At 35.2% G+C, this 15,000-nt stretch overlaps 1 protein-coding gene across 3 annotated transcripts in view; it reads right to left on the bottom strand.

The window, feature by feature from the left end:
* LOC135201055 (centrosomal protein of 104 kDa-like) overlaps positions 1–15,000 on the bottom strand; it is a 458,443-nt gene that overhangs the window by 28,508 nt on the left and 414,935 nt on the right. For all 3 annotated transcript variants that reach the window (XM_064229911.1, XM_064229913.1, XM_064229912.1), the window contains exons 11-13: positions 11,511–11,648; positions 8,522–8,662; positions 6,235–6,448 (exon numbers count right to left, since the gene is read on the bottom strand). In XM_064229911.1, coding sequence (XP_064085981.1) covers positions 6,235–6,448; positions 8,522–8,662; positions 11,511–11,648 — 493 coding nt within the window. The remainder of the gene's footprint in view (positions 1–6,234; positions 6,449–8,521; positions 8,663–11,510; positions 11,649–15,000) is intronic.

Below are 15,000 nucleotides of genomic sequence, written 5' to 3'. Positions count from 1 at the left end.
ATTTCCACTGTACTCGCTCTTAAATTACTTTAGGTGTGTAAAGTGGATATTATATTAAGGAGTGTCCGTGGCTTAACATTTGTGAATATATATATATATATATATATATATATATATATATATATATATATATATATATATATATATATATATATATATATATATATATATATATATATATATATATATATATATATATATATTCTGACTTGCTATTTAATCAATTTTCTATCATGAATATTTCGATAGCCCCAGAAGATAAAAGTCTGGAATTATATATGTACGTAAGAACTCACATTATCTATCTATCCATCTATCTGCATGAGCTGGATAGATATGCAGACAGATAGAAAGACACGTAAACTGTATACATCTGGATGAATGTACGTAAGTATACGCATTATCTCTCTATCAGGTAAGTTGGACGATAGATAGGAAAAGAGACTACAGTTGGATGAGCGTGCGTGTTCCTTACTTATGCAACTACGATGCTGCTTCGTCTCGAACTTTCCCGGGATAATTTGCAGAGCAAGAAGTGAATGGTAACTGTCAGATAATGGCCAAGATAAGAGCTCGGACGACGTCATCATTTCACCAGATTGTAAATGTAAAGCGAGCCAACAGTGAGAAGAATGTTGCAGCAGAAGGGGTCTGGAAGTGGAGATGGACTTGGGTAATGAGAGAGAGAGAGAGAGAGAGAGAGAGAGAGAGAGAGAGAGAGAGAGAGAGAGAGAGAGTAATTTTAAGACGAGATAGAAAGAGGAATAAATGTGGAGAAGCTCAAAGAGTCAAAGTATTAGAATGAAAAAAATCAAATGAGGTTCCGAAATTCAGTCAAAGGGGAGGGTTACTGCAGTTCTTGGAGAGAGAGAGAGAGAGAGAGAGAGAGAAAGAGAGGAGATCAGGAGGTTGACCGAGAGAACGAATGTTAAGCGAAGAGAGAGAGAGAGAGAGAGAGAGAGAGAGAGAGAGAGAGAGAGAGAGAGAGAGTCTCAACGTTACCGAAATGCCCCAAGCAAACACATGCTATTTCAACGGAATTCTTCAAAAGGACTTGAAAGTTTCTTTAACTTCCCCGTCCCTTACTTTTCCCAAAGTTATCCTGCCTCTGGCACGATGATGACTATTTACAGTAAACGAATATTACAAATTGATGCCAATTCATCTCTACAAAATTTAGCCATTTACGTTGTCGGCAAATTTGTTTCTGGTACACACATGAAACGATTAGGAAGATGCGAATTTTTAATTTGATCTTTCCATTTCCTCACTAAATTTTTGTTTGCTTTCAGTTAGTTAGTGAATTTTCATCAATCATTAATAAATTAAACGAAGAACTGAACTACTGATTAAATTAACATGACACATCTTACAGAATAGGACTATTGAATTTCTTCAAGACTCGAAAGAATTTGTTCCTTTTCAAGTCTAGTTTTGTGGACATTTTACTATTTGTTTGTATCATATATATATATATATATATATATATATATATATATATATATATATATATATATATATATATATATATATATATATATCTGCAATATCTAGGAGCTCTGTTCATTTCATGATACACAAAACTGTTTTTTTTGTCCTCACGTATTTGACCACTTGAGAGCTGTTGCAATATATAAAAAATGTACGTTTACATGATATTCATGGTTTTCTTTTATAATTTCCTTAGACGTCAGTTTTTCTAGGCGCATACAAACTGTCTTGTAATATTCCATTTTTCAAGAGTCGATGGTTTCATATTATTTTACAAGATGATTCCTTACTCCATTTATGAAAGAATAAATAGACTTCTTTCCCGCTACTTTAAACCTTTAGAAAATCTTCTTTTCCAGTTCTCCAATGTCATTTCTTCCTTTGAAGTCTGGGTGAGTCGCTTTATTCGGATTTTCATCTATATCTCCTCTTTAATCACCAATAAAATTCAGCATATTCAATTTCTCGAACTTCATCAAAAACTTTTCAAATATTCTTATGTTTGCTATAACAATATCTTACACTTTCGTTAAGCTTTAGCCAAGGCATACAAGAATCATTGTACGTTAACTGAAAGGGATGCTATTTGTATCATTACTACCAAAGGCCTTCGACTGAATTCTATGATACTATTGGTTTTGCGTGTGGTCAGAGGTTAGCATCACAAGGAGTAAGTTATATCATTATTATTAAAGTCGAGTCACCTGAATCATTAAAATAAAAAAAAATTATATAAATAAAATTAGACTGTAATTTTGACTCACAATACTAGTTTTTAAATTAATCTATATAATATCGCCAACAACAAATAATTCGTTAAAGTTCATATATTGTAAAGCCCCAAAAATGAAATTCATAATTTCTAATAGCGTGTTATAAAATGATTTTGAGAAATAATCTTGCAATATTCTGTCTTAAAGAAAGCTTAGTGAAATTATTTTTGGATCATTATGTCTCTCTTGGTAGAGAGAGAGAGAGAGAGAGAGAGAGAGAGAGAGAGAGAGAGATACAACCCATGCAAGGATATTCCTTGGCTTTCTGAATCGGTAATACAGTCTTCCATTTCGCTAAAATATATCAGAAAAACATTGACTTTAAATTTGCAGCAAAGAAGATAAAGCAGAAGAAAAAGAAGAATATAAAGCGCAACAACCACAACAAGAATAACAAAATGAAAAGAGTAAAGGGAAAAGAGGACAATTTTAAATTGGTGGTGATGGTAATAAAAACAAATGTGAGGAAGTATTAACAAAGTGTGATCTGAGCATCTCAAGCCAGATGGAGTCTTAAAATATCACAGGCTCTTAATTTTTCGCTTTCTTCACTCCAAGCACTTCTCATTCAGCGAGAAGGAAGGGCTTTAAATGGCTTAAGCTTAGCTGAGAATATTTCAACTAGTTAAGAAACTTCTATCCAAAGTCTTCAGATATCTTTAACCTAACTGTATGTTATAGTAAAAAAAAGAAAGAAAGAAAGGAAGAAAAAAAAAAGACTCCAAATTGAAAGTATTGTTTGACTTGCTTCTTATTCAGGCAATTAAAAAAAATCAGTACGATTCCATTCGGGTACAAATGTAATTGGATATCAATCAGTCTCTGAGAGCATGTATGGAAAATTTTCATCCGAGGTCATATTCCAATTCTGTGCTGATCTCTACACAGATAAACTTAACTACTCATTCATTATTCGTGGGTCAAGAGGTCATTTTCGCATGAAGCTCTTATAAACAAAAGAATTTATCAAGAAAATATGAAGAGAAATGCTGCAGAATCCCTTCATAAACATACAGTATATACAAGGAAAGGATTGGACACGAATGATTTTAAGGAGGACAACAATTTTAAAACTGAACGTCTCGAGGAGTATACCAGGACCACCTTTGGCAATAGATGGACAAAACTTAAAAACGGATACTAATAAACAAATATACCTGGTGACTTTGAGACAATGTAGAAGTATAAGACCATTTTGTATCATCAAACCATTTTTTTTAAAGAAATGACATTCGATCAATTGCTTTGAGATGATACTTTTTGGATATCGTTAGAACCATGTCTGGTATATGACACGGAATTTTGATCTTTACCATGTCAGTCATGTAATCCAATCCTGCAATATTGGCAATGGAGACGACTTTTGAAGTATTTAAAAAAGTTAGAAAAATAAAAAAACACATAGGAAAAGTATGAATAACTGGTCATTGGCAAGATAATTGGAAGAGGTGGTAAGAGTAAAACAAATAAAGAAATAAAGTTGAGAGGAAAAAAGGTACGGAATAGTCATGGACTCCAGGAATTAAAGGAGAGAAAGCAGTTGGAAACACCCTAGTTAAATTATTTTTGTTAGGCAAGATCGTAAAAGAAAACTTGAAGAGAAAAAGAAATTCCTAAAAATGTTAGAGGCCTGACTAACGTTGCGCCAACACTTGCCATGCAAATGAATGTGCAAAGAACCAGCTTCCGGGTTCCCAGGAAAAGGAAGACCTCGTATAACCAAGAATCAGAAGGAGTGAACCTGAATACTTCGCGTGGCAAAATTATTACGATACCTCTACACGTCTGGTCATTTGAGACCGTATCATTTATTTATAAATAGAATTATTCAGTTATAGTGAATTTGAAAGTATTGTAATGAGCAAAACCAAGATTTATTTTTTTTTTAAAGTTTTTGAATAGCGAAAGCAGCAGAAAATTCGTATGAGGAAGTTTTCTTTGGATTTCGGGTCAAAAAGCCAACCCGTACATGGCGGATGGTCAACTGGACAGATGAATAAAAAGTGATCAGATAACTTTATAGGAGGCGGTAACTCAAATAGAATATTTATGGTAAAATCTTCATAGAGCTCTTTCTCACAGAGAGAGAGAGAGAGAGAGAGAGAGAGAGAGAGAGAGAGAGAGAGAGAGAGAGAGAGAGAGAGAGAGAGATCTATTAGGTAAAAATAAAATCCTCTCAATTATTTTTTCGTAAATTAAAAGGCTTACTCCTTTCGATGCATAGATTGGTAAATCATTATTTATATCCAGAGTTCTTAAAAATATGTTTTATATACCATAAATAATATGCAAGAATAAGTTCTTAACAAATGCAAAATTTATTTTCATTGAATTGTTCGAGTAGTTGACCTTGAAATCCCGTGGTTTCTTTCGTTTAACTACTTGGAAATTCGCCAAAAGAAAGGAAATCAATAGGCAAAAAAATAAGAATAATAATTTCATGTAACCTCTTTTCTCTTTGTAGGCGGTCATGAATTATATGAATATTTATGATCATGCAGGGAGAGATTAATCGATGGAAGAAGTATGGTCCCTTTAAAACGATTGGATATCATTTTGATTAAATAAAATTTACCTGTAGTTGTGGGCGAGACGTGGGTGATTTGAGACTCCAGAGGGGCGGCGACCCCCTTCGACAGGGAAGTCCTAACATTAGGGGCACGAGCCTCTTTTGAAGAAGAGGAAGAGATATTTTAGAAAGGTCAGCTCTACATATAGGGATTTTCAAGTCTCTGTTAAGTAAAACTTTACTTCAGTTCCGTCTGTTACTATGCTAGTGGTAGTTGCCGTAGGAGCAAACATTACAGAATCCGAGTTCTAGTATCTTTTGGAAGAATTAGAAGTCAGTTAAACCTTTTAAACCTGGCCCAACTCTACCTAATTAACAGGCTATAAAATTTGAAACCTTGACTTATGTATTATCTACGTATGTATTTATGACAGTAGCATCTCTAATAATATAAGGAAACGGTACATGATTCCAGTTATAACAACATTTAAGGAAAAGATGAAAAATGACCGTTAAAAACCTAACTTGACTTCATGTAGGACCTGAAACTTGGAGGTCTTGTGTACTCAACCACTAGAGTCTTATGGAGCAAAATATTGAAGAGTGAAAGCGCTAGGACGATTTTCACGGGATGATGACCAAATCTGATTTAACCCAACCTACTTACCTCAACTTACGGCCTCTAAAACATCCCAGAGCTTCGATTTTTCATTAGTTACACCCTTTATTATGGCGGAAGTGGTTCTCTTAAAAAAAAAAAAGTAAGGCTTACGAAGCCTTGAGAAAAAAGGTATGTAGCTAAGTAACCTCTTCCATAAAACATTTGAAGTTAGTAAAGATCACAATAAACGAAGCAATACAGGAAATACAAACCTAACCTGACAAGAAGTTTCCAAAGCATTAGTGATTAGCCCAAGAAATAGGTCGCTAAATCTAGCTTTTAGGGAACAAAAAAGAAGGTATTCAGCCCATTTAAACCTAAACTGACTTACGAGGTCCCATGTGGAAGCTAAGCTCCTATTTTAATGGTTAACTGCAATTCTTCTCCACTTAAACACTACAAAAGTTTAATTTCTTATACTGCTTCTTAAAAGTTTCTAAGTTTATTATGAAAATGGCGCCTGAAGTGAAGTTTCACCCTGTAATTAAGATCGGAATGGGAAAGTTAGTTGAAACTTAAGAACTACTGATGCGAGTGAATTTTTTTAAGGAGGGTGCGCACACATAAACATAGAGCGGACTTTACAAAAGTCTACACAGATATTCATTTTATGTACATGTCCATAACGCATGACAAACAAGCACACGGATGCGCACATGCTTTAGTCACAAGCATCACCGAGGAAACTGTAGTGACAGGAAAAACAATCAAACAAAGGTGTGAGGTCCACATCCGAAATGAGTGAAAACAGAAACCACATGAAACAACTTACAAATAAAAATGATGCTTTTCCCCTTTACCTTTTCATCTATCGCCTCTAACTGCTCAAAGAGATTCCTGTAGAGGACATTCTTCCTAGCGAGCTCATCGTGGAGGGGCAGAGCTTTCCTGACGGTGGACGGGTAGTGAGCGTAGAGCGTCAGCAGCAGCCTCTCACCCACCTTGCGCACCTCGTTGTTCGGATGTTTGAAGGCCGAGTGGCCGAACTCTACCAAGTGTCGGGGCGTGAAGCCGCTGCGTCATCGAAAGTTAAAAAGTGGTTAAATATAATATATGAAGATTTAAAGTGACGGTGTTAAGTTTTTTTGCAAATGTTAACAGGTTAAAAAAAATAGGGTTATGCGAAAATACTAAGGACTCCACTATCCTATAACTGACCTTAGGTTATTATAGTACAAAGCTCAGTGAGACGAGCATTTCTAGTTTAGGTCAGCAAAAAACAAAAGAAAGGATAAAGGGTGGAGTTTAGATTAAGCGACAAAGGTTAGAAAATTCAGAAAAGTAAAAAACAGTACAAGATTAAAATACTCCCTGTGTACACTAGAAACAGCACTGAATATTAGGTGCAAAGCCTTTGGTTCGATAAAAAAAATGCCAAATATACTATGATAAACTTTCATCGCTTCAGACCACTAGAAATGTTATTTTCTCATCAATCGTCAAATATTTATTCTTTTATAAGCAACTTACCAAATAAAAACTGAAGAGTCCAACATAACGGGTCATGATTTGCATACAGTATTTTCTAACTTGTGTATCGACTGGATTTTCTTCATCACAGTAATGAAGATGCGGCTCTCTTAAAAATAAATTGCATTTTATGCATGGTAAGGCTACCTCACGTACAAAAGAACTAAATAATTTGATATACAAAATACTGAAGATGGAAGTTTATTAAAAAAACAAAAAGCAATATTTTCTTCCCAGAGTATTATAAATCGCAAACACACTGCAGCATGAGAAACTGTCTTCTAAAAAGATCAAGGTGCTCCTTAACATAAAAGACTTCAGATTCATATGTACTAAATCACAGACTGCGAAGAATTATAATTTAAATTACATTTGTCATTGCGCTTCAATAAAGTATCCAAGCTTTTTTGATACTTCACTCCGTTGAACCTAATGAATACTTTCTTGAGAAGAATAAAAACTTACTTCCTTCTAGACGATAATAATAGCAAAAGTGCCTTATGATTATAGACTAATAATAATTAAGATTGGTATGGTTATGAAACTTTATAACATTCATCATTCCTAGCAACAACGTTTTCTGCTTTACAAAAAATTAAATTATACCTACTTTCACTTAAAATTATTTCTAAATGGTTACTGAATTCTTTTGTACTGAAGCTCAAAGGACTTCCGTATCCTCTAAAATGGTAAGCCTAGGCAGTCAGCTGATGTTGACACTAACAGCATTGAATTTTTAAATGAGAAAATAAACACATAAATTCACTCCCCTTGATTACATTTTGGAAGCGTTCCTAAGTATTTAATGTTATTGGAGAGAGAGAGAGAGAGAGAGAGAGAGAGAGAGAGAGAGAGAGAGAGAGAGAGATGGCTACCAAGTAGAGTTTTCAGTTTTTCGTAGATGAAAAATATACAGAAATTTACAACTCGTGATTGCATTACGGAACCTTTTTTGAGTATAATTTTACTGAGAGAGAGAGAGAGAGAGAGAGAGAGAGAGAGAGAGAGAGAGAGAGAGAGAGAGTTATTTCCATGGTCACCTCTTTTTCTAAGGATTAAGTTCAATTTCTAGAATTCTAGAAGCGAGGATCTTTTGTGTTTGGAAATTGTGAAAAATTTTAACCCATTTTTTCCTTTATGCCTTTTCTAATTGGTGTAAAGCTTCTTATACAAGCGAAGGAATTCAGCCATTCGTGACTCCAACCTCTACGTTATTCGAAAACTCTGAAGTTTCAGTTCAATAATACATATTATATATATATATTATATATATATATATATATATATATATATATATATATATAATATATATATATATGTATTTTTTTTTAACAACGGTAGTGTAATAGTAAAAAAAAACATCAAGTCTAGCCTTGCCATTGTCCAGCCCAACGACAGTCCGTCTTACCACTGGCCCCTATATAAGTATGCAGAACGAAAATACCTAGGCCCAAATTTTGGTACAGAATGTAACACCCTAGGCCAGGGCAAGGACTTACCGTCTCGACCCTCTCTTACATTCCCATCATTGTTGATAGTATTGATGTTCTCGTAATGCTGTTATTAATTAATTAATTAATCAATAATAATAATAAACCATGTTATTGACAAACTCACCTGTCCCTATCTTTGGGCAATGCCGTGGCACCCAAAGTGGTGAGCTGTGTCTCGACGATGTTGGCACGGCAAAGAGACCCTCGAGGATGAACTGTGTTGGTCAAAGGTCGAGTCACTTCAACACCGACACCACCTATGCCCCTGGAAGGCATGTGATTCATTGAGCGGGAATTGTGTGAGGTGGTGTGGATAGGTGTAGACAACGAAAGATAACAGGTTGATGGAACTGGTTTGAAATCAGGACTATACATAACTTCAACATGAAATGTGAAGAACGGAGAGGATTTTTTTTTTTATTAAAGAATGATGCTTGTGTAATGTGACCTAATCGCATGGGAAAATTTGAGAAATATAGGTTGGTGGAAATTTTAACTATGGAACAGAACTGCAGAACTTCAGCAATGACTGAGAGGTGGGAAGGGGTGTTCTAGGAATTGCTGAGTTGATAGTGTAATATTGTCAGAATGAAATCACTTCACATCAATGATGATCGAGAGTACGTGCAAGATAGATGTGACTGTGAGAGGGAATAAAGTGTCTCTGATGAGGCTTTCATGTGTGCGCGAATAGGCTTGGGAAGCTCTTAGAATGATTTTAACACAGACGTTTATCCTGGATTCTCCAAATAAAAGACAAATTTTCTGCTTTTTAATGGAGGCTTGAAAGAGAAAGAATAAGTGCTATTTAAAAATTGAAGATCAAGGAACAGTTGAGCTCATTTCTCTACGTGGGAAGGTAGTCTGACTGATGAAAATATGGAAAGGTAGTTAGACTGATGAAAAATGTAAATGAAGCGAGGAGGAAGTTTATAAGGAGAGACTATTCAAGAGTGAAAGATGTTTTGGTGATCTGTGCTGTTTTTTCATCATGTCTATTAAAAGAAAAGGTTATATTGCTGAACATTTTTCATGGGAATTTTAAAAGGACGAGAGCCACAAACAAAAAGCACTGGACTTTATTTACGCATACATCATGACACTTTTAGTATATTCCATATTCAATATCCAATTCAATCTACTTCTGAAATAACATACTCTAAAGGGAATTATGAGCGATAAGCGATCTCCACCAGAAATTCCAGTAGTTAAAGTAAATTACATAATAAAAAGAGGCTCCAAATAAGGCTGCTACCCTCTCCCATTTTCCCTTTTCCTCCAATTTTCCTTCTTTCCAATGCCTGTCCAACTGGTCTGGCAGAAGACCTCTCGTTTTCAGATTCTGATACCAGGTACCAGGTAAGGATAACAAGAAATAAGTCCCGCCTACAACAGATCGGATGGAAGTGTCTCCTGAGAGAACAACACTTGAGCCCTGCCCCTGACTGCAGCAGATGAGGACAGAGAGACTAGATACACTTCCGTCACGCTTCAGTAACCAAACCATGAGGACGCTCTTAACCTTGCTCCTACCGCCGACCAGTTACCACCTCTGAACCGGCAGATTCTCCAAAGGCTTGCAATATGCTAGGTAGGTGTCTGAAAGTTTGGTCTCCCGTCTAGCCCCCCTTAACCAATCCTCTCAAGCCTAAATCCCTTCCTCGTCTTACCAAGAATCATCACATCCTTCCTTTCCTTCCACGTTCCATTGGCCATCCGTCCTCCTTGGGAGCGCCATGTTGAATTATTATTAAGTGTGTAATGGGTATCATCCTTAGACCCACGTTTGCTCGGGCCTCATTAAAGGATTAAATAACTCGTGTATGCCCCCAATCCGTAGTAACTATGGCATCTTTCCTTTTACGGGAAGCTGTTTGTGCTGTGTTCACGATTTCATCGCTTGCCCGATTCTCCCACGAGCTCATCAGTCAGGCTCCACTCGCTGCCTGGCCCAGCCAGTAAAAGCTTAGTGAATATATGTGCACCGATTAATCATATTCTTGAAATCATTTCATCGATTCGATTTTTGATTCTCTGTTACTTGTAAATTCACTAATGATATTCAGCCTTGAGTGTTAATTCTAACCTTTCCTTTTATCTCCTTTTCCTCATTTAAATTACTGTCGAGGTCCCCAATTAGCACCTTGGCTATCTAGGTTTAACTAAATTTCTAGTGGTGGTCGTAGTAGTGTATATATATATATATATATATATATATATATATATATATATATAGATATATATATATATATATATATATATATATATATTATACATATATATATATATATGCGTGTGCGCACGTGTGTGTATGTGTGTTCGTGTGCGTAAATGTGCGTGTGCATGTGTCGTAGAAATGGGGGCCGGGGTCACAGGAATGATTTCATAGTCTGTTGCTTACTAGTTAACCCAGCTGTGACTGGGTACCATCATCACCTGGGGCTACAAACGGCCATAAATTGAGGAAGGGACCAACAGTACACTTGTTAAGATTGTGTCTATTAAATCTGGTGTCACAACATCTGGGTAAATGACACTTGTTAAGAAAAGGGAGACTCTACCAATCTGGTGTACTCTTCTATTGAGGACATACTATAATAGATTCACATCAACCATGCATTTGATGTCTATGTCTGTCCCTTACGACGCTACTGATTGGCTGTTGATAAGCCAATGACGGCTGGAAACTCTCAGTCTCTCTCGAGACTTCACATAGGCAGGATCTATGTTCTACCAACTGAGGGATAAGTCTTTCAAAAGCATCCCTCAGGAGAGGTGGAACAAGCATCCTGCCTATATGAACTCTCGAGAGAGACTGAGAGTTTCCATCCCTGTCATTGGCTTATCAACAGCCAATCAGGAGCGTATTAAGGGACGGTTGATGTGAATCTACTATAGTCATATACACATGTATACATATACTTTATATATATATATATATATATATATATATATATATATATATATATATATATATATATACACGCACACACACACACACAACACACACACAACACACACACACATATATATATATTATATTATATATATATATCATATATAATATATAAAATATATGAATATGTTTAATACTGTCTCATGCAAAAACCGACCTTTCGAGTGACAGCGACAACATCTCGAGGATGGTTTTGACAGCGAGGTTTTGCGTTCTGGAGGCGTTGTCTGAAGTCTTGGCTAATAGGTCTGGAAGGACTTTCTCGAAGGTGGCTGTGATCTCCTTGCGACTTACTCTGTCAAAACAGCAAAGATAATAACTGTTAGCTTTTAACAAGTTCCTTTATTTATTATATATAATTAATATATATATATCATAATATATATATCATTATATATATCATATATATATATATAATATATTATAGAATTGTATATTATATAAAAATTATCCTGTCTGGAAAGGTCAGTTTTCTACCCGATACGCATGCGCTCTTCCTCCTCGATATCTTTACTCTTTTTGGACATGCTTTTAACTGAAAATCCTAATAATACTCAAATGAAGAAGTAAGTGAAGATATTTCTGACTTACGTAGCAGAATTCGCACCTGCATCTGGTATAAAAGAACAATGTAACAGTGTCACCAAACAGTCAGAATTTCTTCATATGGTTCGTCTGGATCTTAAGATTGGTATTGATATAAATAACAGGATAGATAGTGTGAAGAAATTTAGAAGAATTTAGAATATGCTGCACTGCTGCATACTGACATGAGAAAGAAATAGACATGAGTCAATAAAAAAAAAAATAATAAAACCACGCTTTTATTTCAAGATGCCCCAGAAAGTATAAAATAAATAAAATAAAACTTTCTCTGACCCACAATCTTAAGTTAATGGTCGCTTACTCCTAAGCATAAAAGTGTGGTACACGTACTCGCCTAACTTCCATACAATTCTACACCGGCATATTTAAACTGGGAAGTTTCCGAATCTCGCTATGTACGTATACTCTGTTTTTTTCCATCTGTCCACCCGCCTGTGGTGTTTGCGTATGGTAACACTGTGTCCTGGGCTCTAGATAGTTACGCTATGTATAAGTTTTAGGTAAATAAAAGGATATCTGGGTGTACATTTGCAACTGAAAAGTGTTTTAATAATTTACAATATGCGAATTGCACCGTTAATATTCGAAATGGGATATTGTTGTTATTGGTGACTGTAAGGTGAATGTAACTATCTAAAGCCCGGGACGCAGTGTTACCATACGCATACACCACAGGCGGGTGGACAGATGGAAAAAAACAGAGTATAGTGATGGTGTAAATTGGCTAAGACCTGAAGAGGTCTGTGAAAGCAATGAAGGCGAAAATGTTACTGTTATCAAAGACTTGCCTGTCACTTGGTTCCACAACTGCTAAGCTTCCTCAAGAACCACAATGATGTCATTGTTAGAAATTACTAGACAATTCGTGACATTTTGCATCAATAAAGTACGTTTTTAATGCACTACAGTACAATACATGTCTGTTTAGAATTATATCTAAATCGGGTAAGAGCCCCACGATTTTATGTCCTGCATACCATAGAGCAAGGAAAAGATTGCAAGATTAGGCAAGTAGGCACCCCACGATTTTAGTTTAGGCGTAAGTTACCATGGATATTGTGGATCACTGAAAACTTTATTTTATACTTTTTAGTGCTTTTTGAAATGAAACCGTGGCTTCAACATTTGTAATTAGTTCTATCTGTGATTTTTTAGTGTTTTATAATTGAATAAGTACAGCTTGTATCACGGAGTGACTGAACCAACTGCAGAGCCCCATCTTAGTTTGCACGGTTGTTACGAAAGTACACGAATCTACGGTCTCGACACGGCATGTTTCACAATTATGAACCCATAATCCCTTGTGTTGGCTAGATGTTCTGCATACCTACTACACAACGATAAAATTACCGAACTATTTACTTATTTATGCATTTATTAATCTATTGATTTATTTAATTATTTGTATTATTGCATTGTCATCGACTGTTAACATGTTCACCAAATCTGGGCGAAATCGGTTCGGTAGGAGTGGGTAAAAAAATCGGTTGCAAGTTTTGACCGAAATAGATAGACCGACAGACAAACAAGCAGACAAAGACGTCAAGTTAAATAAAAGCGTTTGATAAACTAATAATTAATCATGAAGAGAATGATTAGTAACATTTGATACGAATGATAAGAATATTAAGAATACGGAATAGAAATGAATAAAAATAAAAATTTTGCAGTATTGTGCTTAGGTAATGTGAACTACCATGAAATATTAATGAACTACAGCTCAGTAAAACATAGACTTCGAAAATATAAAAACAAAAGCAAAATTAAAATATTCTACAATAATTATTACTCTATAACAGACTGCACATTTAGCCAAGGATATATTTCATTACGATGCAAGTGTAATATCTTCCCAGCATGCTTCATCTGTTGTTATTAAAAGTTTTTTTTTTTACATTGAAATAACTTGGGTTACAACCTTCAATAATAATTTTAGTTTTCCGTTTATTTTTTAGTCTCACAACTCTTCATTTATTTGGTTGAATATCTGTACTTGACACTTGAATAATAACGCGACTAGTTAATCCCAGACCAAATTATCATAAGTAGAATTATTACTTGAGAGTAGTATAGTTTTGAATTTTCCACGTTCTTTACTGTTAAACGAAGATTTCATTAAACCTACAAAACAATATTTTTTTGAACAAACAGAGTAAAAATCGTTTTTGAGAGTACGGGAAACCATTAAGAAAAGGAAGTCGCTGTATAATAAGAAGCATTTTCTCTTAATGGGAGAGATTGGAAATGCATTTATCAAAGTAATGTCTTTATTAATACTACTGAAATAAGCAATTACCAAACTAATTTCATGAAAAACGGAACTACGCTAACCTAGCGAATTATATATCTTCCATCACAATAGCTGCTAGACATCAGAACTAACAAATTCGCGCGCACATAAAATAAATCTTCCCCATTCCCCGGCCATTAGGACCGCAGACCCAACAAAGAGCAAAAGGAACGTAGGACAGAAAATATCTTTTTCCAAGAATGTCCTCAGCAAGTGGTAGAGAAACTCTTAAACATATATGAGAGTGAAGCAGAGACAAAACACAAACACTTGAAAGACAACCATCTTTTGCTTCCAAAACTTCTGGACGCGGGTGGGAATTCTTATTCAAATAATTTTCCTGTCTGTGACAGAAATAAAACCAACAAAGATTACTGAAACACGAAGCTGAACTCCAGACTGGCATACAATTGCTGACAATCAACCATATTTAAAAAAAAAGATAAAAAAAATACTGAAACATATATGTAGAGGAGAGCAAATCTGCACACACTAAACAGGTCCCTGTTCCATCTTTAGTGATAGACGCACATGCACTAATAAAAGCAAAACAAACCAATAAACCTATAACTAAAGCTTGACATGCTTCTCGTTTGGCAGACAAAAATAAATAAACATGAAACGTAACAGCAAATAACTATACGATTCTCCCTTTATTACACACACACAAACACACACACACACAGACACACGCACACACACGAAAACAATAAAGATTATGGAAACAGATGAACATACATTTAACCAAAAT

Source organism: Macrobrachium nipponense, chromosome 27 (genome assembly GCF_015104395.2).
Source record: "Macrobrachium nipponense isolate FS-2020 chromosome 27, ASM1510439v2, whole genome shotgun sequence".
NCBI classification, from domain to species: Eukaryota; Metazoa; Arthropoda; class Malacostraca; order Decapoda; family Palaemonidae; genus Macrobrachium; species Macrobrachium nipponense.
The sequence above is the reverse complement of the archived record's forward strand: the minus strand, read 5'-3'. Positions and strand labels throughout refer to the sequence as shown.